This window comes from Gavialis gangeticus, unplaced genomic scaffold (assembly GCF_001723915.1).
Source record: "Gavialis gangeticus isolate Ggan-Ray unplaced genomic scaffold, GavGan_comp1, whole genome shotgun sequence".
NCBI lineage: Eukaryota > Metazoa > Chordata > Crocodylia > Gavialidae > Gavialis > Gavialis gangeticus.
This window is the reverse complement of record NW_017729025.1, coordinates 109,955,652-109,963,213: the sequence shown is the minus strand read 5'-3', so window position 1 is coordinate 109,963,213 and position 7,562 is coordinate 109,955,652. Positions and strand designations below refer to the sequence as shown.

The window sequence follows — 7,562 nt, the reverse complement described above, 5'->3', positions numbered from 1 at the left end:
ACACCACAGCCTCCCATTTTCTTAATGAGAACGGGGTGAGAGACAGTGTCAAAAGCCTTCCGGAAGTCCAGGAAGACTATGTCCACTGCTACCCCTGCATCTAATGATCTGGTGATCTGATCATAAAAAGCCACCAGGTTGGTCTGACAGGACCTGCCACTGATGAACCCGTGCTGATTGCCCCTAAGCATGCAGTCCCCTGCTGGCCCCTCCTGGATGTGTGCCAGAATTATTTTCTCAAACAGCTTGCCTAGGATCGAGGTAAGACTAACTGGCCTATAGTTTCCCGGGTCCTCCTTCCTCCTTTTTTTGAAGATTGGAACCACATTGGCCCTCTTCCAGTCCTCCGGCACCTCTCCAGTGCACCACGAGTGCTCGTAAAGCTGTGCCAGGGGACCTGCAATGACCTCGGCCAGTTCCTTTATGTTGGTAGAGATGGATTATTGGGTGGAGAAGTCAAAGGGGAAATAAAGATTCAGAGAGCTTCATAGTTCTATAGTTTATTCTGTGGTTAAAGAAATAAAGTACACTGTTCCAGAACTCTGTGTGTGTACACATGCATGGGCACATATATAATGTGTGTGTGTGTGTGTTTGTGTACATATATGCATGTATATATTATATATAAAATTACTTCAGTGGCAATAGAATTAAACTAACACTGAATGCTCAGGAAGATGTCATTCATTATTCAATTACATAGGGGTTATATGAAATTACTCAGCTATAAGTTTTGAAATTTGTACTTAAAAGTCAAAGTAAGTTCCTAATAAGGAATTCAGAAGTTCCCACTGATATCAACAGAAGCTTCTAGCTGCCCATTCTATTTGACAATCAGACCATTTACTTGTATGTCTTATATGATTTCTTTTGTCTAAGTGTGTGACATGTATCCTTGAAACTGTTGCTGTAGTATATCAGCTATGTTTAAAAAAATACCTTTTATCTTTCAAAGGGGCTTATACTGTTCCATGGAAGTCAGTAGGAGTTTTACTGTTGATGTCAATGAACAGGTCAGCACTGTAGTCCATGTCTCTCATTTGTGTGCTTTATCTACTACTTCTGTTCCACAAATGTAGGAGAGATGGAATACAAAGTAAAGCATCTACCACACCATTCAGTATTGCACATGTAGTAAAAACTACAGCAAACTAAATCTGAAGGATTCCAAATCCAAAATGTTCAGGAATACTTGTCCATTCAAGTATATTTCAATCATATTTCAACTGATATCTCAAGGAGAAGTTCATGAATAAGTTTTTAATGAAAAAATCAGGTGAAGCAACATACATTATGTGTAAAACAGTGCAGCTGACACTCAGATCCTGTAGACAAGGATGGATATAGAGCTCATCTATGGATTTACTGTAGTGCAAGGTGCTTGACTCCTGCAGAGAAAAGCAGAAGTACTTCTGCTGACTCACTCTAACGATAAATCAGGTGTGTCCATCAACTCCCTGTATACCAGCTATTCACATGCCCCTCTCAGTGAAACAAGGGACAGAAACAAAAGTGTCCTTCAAAAAACTCTAGGAAGAGCTAAGCTGGGAGAAAAATTTTAGGATACAGTTCATATCATGTTAGTGTAAACTGAGATACATAAATAAAGCCAAATCCTTGCAAGGGGGTAATTTTGGATTATATATAGTGGACACATCTACACAAGGCAATGCATTGCCATAGCCACAAGCTACGGTGATGGTGATGTAGCGTCAGGGGGCACTACCCATGACACTGCTGTTACTGCACAGTAGCAACAAGCTACTATACAGTAGGGTCAAAAATGACCCATGAGCTGCTGGGATTCCTAAAGCAAGTACTAAATGACTGTACAGCACCAACTGCACAGTCAGGGGCACATGTAGATGTGCCCACTATGTAGTTATGTGCCATTCGGAATAGGGGGAGAACTCTGCTGGCATACAGTATAGTAATTACACAAATACTCTTCGCATATACACTTATAAAGTGTCTAAGACTTTGCACTAATCCAATCACTAGATACAGTAAATAACATGAGGCTTCTGTACTGTCAACTGTAAAAACATTTCCAATTGTATGTACCATTTTCCTTGGTTTTAGTTTTTAATTTATGTCTATACGTGTGTATTTAAATCTTGCCTTTTAATTGTTTAGCATAGTGGGGGGCCAACCCTTTTGACAGGCATGCCACAAATTAAGACCTGCATCTCCCCAAGTGCCACCCCAATCCCCTCCCCCTGCTCAATCTGCTGCTCTGTTATCTGCTCCCTGTTCTATCTGCCCGTGTGTAGCCTCCTCCTCCCTGATCTGCCACATGCAGCACACAGATGCTGCCCATGCCAGTTGCAGCACACATGCCGTAGGTCAGCTACCCCTGGTTTAACACAAATGTTATGTAATGCTAGAAGTCTCAAAGTGACTATGTTCTTCTAGGCGTGATCCTCAACCCAAACTCCAGATCTGATTTCCCTTCCCCTCCCTCCCCCAAAAAACGTTGAAATGTAAAATCTAAACCTAGAGAGACAGCCTAATGCCCAAGGGCAGATCCAAGGTTTTGCAAAGAGGGATGTGGGAGCAGTAATTGGCACTGCAGGGGTGGCTACACCCATGGTCCCAGCTCCCCCCCTCCCTGCAGGAAAAGTATCTGAGTTCTTTTTTTAAGTTTCTCACATAATAGTCTTCCTTTCCCCTCCCTTCTCCTCAGGGCTCAGCAACATGCCCTTCCCCCTCTTCTCCAGTTCCCACCCCCACTGTCTACCACTGCCACTGTCCCCAGCTGACTAGGGGCAGCAAAAGGCTTCAGAGCCATCACTGCCCCATTCCAGCTGCACTCTGTGGGGAGCTAGGCTCTGCTAAGGACAGCAGCAGAGGGCAGCAATAGGCAGGTTCCTTCCCCTATGCCTGCTCCCGGGCTGGCAGAAAACATCTGTGGGGAGTAGAAGGAACCTGTCCAACACTGCCCAATACTGTTGCTGTCCTTGGCTGAGCCCAGCTCCCGACGGAGCATGGCTGGACCAGGCAGGAACAGCTACAGAGTTTCCCCTTGCCCCCACTCCTGGGCAGTGGGGACAGCAGCAGCAGTGGGTGGGTTCCTCCTCTCCGCCTAATTCCCTAGATGTTCCCTCATTGTGGTTGCTGTTCCTGAGTCTAGCTCCTCCTAGAGCCCCACCAGGGAGGGGGAAAAGCAGCTCCGAAGCCTCCCCCTGGCTCTGGAGCAGCCAGAGATGATAGTAGTGGTGGGTGGGGAAGAGGAGGGAAGGAGGGGATTTGCTGCTGAGCATCGAGGAGATGTGGAAGGGATTGATATTCTTACCTGACTGGAGAACTTAAAAAAGAAATAAAGTCCACAACAGCTGTTCTCACAGCATCTTCAACTATTGAGGGGGGAGGAGTATACATGTCACTGGACCCCCTCTGCACCCACCATTGCTAATACCTCCTTGCCAAAATGCCTATGCTTCGGGGTGTGTTCAGAAATAAATCCAAATCTGGCAGCTCAAGCACCTCTCTAATTGCATACATATTTTGAAAGCAATAATTATGTATAAGACTGTCTCCCTCTATAAGGTATAAAACTCTTATTTGTTATAAGGCTTGATCCCACTCCCATTATACATATTATACTCTGCAACTAGAATCTACAGTATATGGTTTGGTCATGTTTGGCAATGAACACTCCAACTCTGATTCAACAGCCACTTAGGCACATGCTTATGTGTAGGCATGTGAGCAGTGCTACTTAACAATACAGTACTTCTCACACACTAAAAGTAAAGCAAATGCCTAAATGCTAAATCAGGATCAAAATACTCAGTACATTGCAGGACTGAGCCCATGGAAGTTAAGTTCTACACCAGATATATTGGTGACGCGTGTCTCAAGAATGTGTAGTTATATTAATGAATATTTTGCAATATGATAGAATACCATCAGTTACTGATTCTAGCCTTTTCTTCCTGAGTGACTTACTGGCTATTTCTAAATCCAACCAGTCACCCAAAAGCCATCTTAATAATGCAGTTGGTGTCAGGGGGACTCTTAAAGGAAGACTCATTATACTGGGCAGCATAATCTGCAGTAAGCATAATCAAAGAGGTTGAAATGAAAGGAACATTGACTTGTAAGCCACATGGGCTTGATTTTTGTATTTCAGCTGAAATATTGTCTATATTTTCTATTTAGTCACTTTGTGTTGCTGACAAACAACCCTTCTGAACAGATTCTGGCCTTCCCTCCATCCCCACTTGAACAATAGGATGTCATGTGGGACTAAAGTCTGAAAGATCAAATGAAAAGGGGAAGCGACTACTTACTGGAGATAGTGAAACAAGGCAATTTCTTTTCCTTGTAACTCCTAGCTCTAAATAGTCAGTATCTTCCTGAGAATTGAATAAATGTTTGTCTTCCTCTCTGTAAATGTTGGTGTTTTGTGGTGTTATTTGCTAAATAGCTTATAATGTTTCTGAGAGCCACAACATTGAGGCTGTTTTTTGTTTTCTGTAAATTCCTCCATCTAGTGATAAATCATTCAACGAAAAGACTTGATTGAAATAACACACCAGAAAAACACTGGATTAAAATGTGAACATGATATATACCCCCAAGGGTATGTTTATCTGAACATCAATGCGTTCATCAGACACAAAACTCAGGAGCTGAATGCCAGGTTAACCTATATGTCATTTCTGCTTTGTTTTTTTTACCCTGTCTTTTCTCCACTGAAAAAGTACACCTGAAAGACTGTGCACAACTGCAGAAGCAGCAGACCTTTGGAGCATTCTGGATAATTGACCCTGTTCTGGTGGACAACCATTCTTGGAGGAAATCTGTAAGTCCAAAATTTACTTTTCCTTCTTGCCCAGCAAACTGAGATTGTTGACCTCTAAGCCACAGTACAAATCTCAGCTCTATCCCCAGATATTTATCTGATGGGAGGAAGAAGGGATTGTTCTTTTCCTTTGGCTTGGGTTTTGTTGTCAGTTTGGGGGACAGGTGATTTAGGAGAGATGCTCTTTCATAAGAGCAGACTGATTTTTTGTTCACATCTAAAGAAAGAGTTTGAGACATGGGGAACAGAGTGTATTTCATAACTCAGATACAGATATCTAATGAAATCCTTTCTTGATGCTCCCTACTTTTATTAGTCTAGGCTGATATCCCTGAGAGTTTGAAGACAATGCCAAGACTTTCGATGCTTTTCCCATCCTCACAAACTGCTCACAGCTTTAATTATGCCCCAATGACAACAGAGAAAGTGTATATTTCTGGAATCCCTCTTCTCTATGTTCTCCATCTCCAAAATAAATTAGTTTAAAAGGCACCTCTTCTTATTATTACATTTTTTAAATGTTTGTTTCATATGAAATCGATAAACCCTATCAATCTGTTTCTGGTGGACGTCTTATGTTTCCTGTAAAAACAATTTTGTAATAGATAACACCTTGTCCAGGGGTCTCTGAAATAAGTACACACCTAAGGCATACTTCATAGTTCACAAGAAGAGAAACAAGTATCTGTGCAGATGGTGCACAGGAAAGAATTGACATTGGGGTATTGGAGCCAAGGATGATGGTATGATGAGGTACAGCTACAGTCATTTAACTATACCCTGGTTTTCTCAGCCTCTCAACCTCTTCCCTCCTGGGTTCATTTATTTGTTGATCATATCTAATTTCATTGGTAAGGGGGAAATCCTGAAGTGATCTGCAGTTACCAAAGCTGTCTTGTACAAATATGATCTATAAATTCCCTCCAGAGGCAGCATAGTACTGAAGAGTCTGTGCTACTGCTGGCACAGAGGAAAGTTTCTGTCCACTTACTGTGCAAGAGTTCAGCTGTGAATACACATGGAATTAATTTTTCCTGGCCAGATTAACACGGTTACGGAAACAGAGCCTGTATTTTCAACCCATGTTTCTCAAGTCACCTGGGCTAATGCCTGGCAAGGGGAGCTTCTAAAAATGTTTTTCCAACTATTTAAGTTGGTCTAATAAAAGATATCGGATTCACCCAAAGAACTTTGTCTGGCAAGGGGAGTACATTTCTTTGCCTAGGTTTGTGACATTCACTTTACAATCATGTGCCCTGTTGCTCTGGATTGCTTAAATCAGCTCATCAAGACTTTCAGCCCAAGAGACACACAACCAATCTATATAAACAAAGCTTCCTTTTGCATCCTGTCCTCAGACAGTCCAGTCCAGAGCAGATCACGCTGATACAACATGACAGTGTCCCAGGGATAAAGAGAAGGCTCACACCAGACCCCTGCTAATACTAGACAATATCACAGGAGATCAGAAGAAACCCTTGGCAGCAAGACATTGCTTTGCACAAGAACCAGACAAGCCCAGCTCTATGGGACTCGTCCTGGCAGAGGTTTCGCAAGAGCAGGGGAAGGATTTTCCCTGCTCACCTATGGAGCACCTTCCCTAACACCTTGGGTGTAACAACCCAGAGCTCTCCAGCCTTTCTTGCTCCTAAGACAGATCTGAAATTTTGCAAAACTCCTTAGGAAGTTTTGAGGGATTTTTTTTTGGGGGGGGGTGTTATTTTCTCACTTCCCTTCCTGGGTTAGAGTTGCCCCTTATTTCTTTCTCTTTTTTTGTTTTTATTTCAAGCGGTATCTTTTGTGACTCCATTATTTGAGCCCATCCCCAGCTGGGAAGCAGGTGGGTACAGCTCATCTTGGTCCCACCAAGGCTTAAGCACCCAGTGCCTGGTTAGGAAATGCCTCCTTCCCAGAGGGTTCAGTTTTTAATTTTTTTATTTGGCTGCCTGCCTCTGCTAGAGCTGCCTTTGACCGCCGGCTTCCATCCCCCACCCCCTCGCCCGTGCAGCTGACGGGTGGGGGGGTGGCAATGAAACAGATGAAATGCAACTGGACCCCTCAGCCCAATACAGCACCCCCTCCCCCAGCATCCCCCCCACCCCTGCCCATGCCGGAGTCCCCCTCACCCTTCTGCCGATGCCATGGTCCCCCCTGTCTTCTCAAGGGTCCAAGAGCTTGTGGCGCTCAGTGGGATGCAAATCCTGGACCCCCTCCGGCGTCCGAGGAGTGGCAGCAAATTCCTGGTGTAATCCTCGGGGCTTCGCCAGGCGAGGACCCAGGAGCTGCCTCTTCAGATCTCCCCCAGCATCCTCCCCACCCCAGCCCCCTCCCTCCCTCCCGCCCTCCAGCCCCGCCACCGCCTGTCTCGCCGGAGCCGGGCAGGGGCCGGGCACCTGGGCTTTGATGCCTTGCTTTCTCCTCTCGGTGTGGGGTGGGGGGGGGTGACTTCACATTGACATGGTGTTGGCTGAGGCTGGATTGGAAGGTTTTAGCCTGCGAGCTGCTGGATTTGCAGTCTATCCCTCGCTATTTTAGGCAAGGGCTGACATCACTGGCTGTGGTGGCTCCTATAAATCCCCCCTCAAGCTCTTCGTTACCGGCGGGGGGGTGCAGGCGCCGCGGCAGGGCAAGGCGCTGGGTCCCCTCCCTCCCCCGGCAGCGTCTGCCCTCCTGGCCCCGGCCCCGGCCCTGGTTTCCGCGCATGGACCCGGCCGGGGCAGGGCAAGTCGGCGCCTCCCCCCAGCCCGCAGGG

General features: G+C 45.4%; 1 protein-coding gene across 1 annotated transcript in view; it reads right to left on the bottom strand.

The window, feature by feature from the left end:
* SLC1A2 (solute carrier family 1 member 2) overlaps positions 1 to 7,097 on the bottom strand; it is a 161,318-nt gene extending 154,221 nt beyond the window's left edge. The window contains exon 1 of the mRNA XM_019519393.1: positions 6,937 to 7,097. Coding sequence (XP_019374938.1) covers positions 6,937 to 6,953 — 17 coding nt within the window. The 5' untranslated portion in view covers positions 6,954 to 7,097. The remainder of the gene's footprint in view (positions 1 to 6,936) is intronic.
* Positions 7,098 to 7,562: the final 465 nt, after the last annotated feature.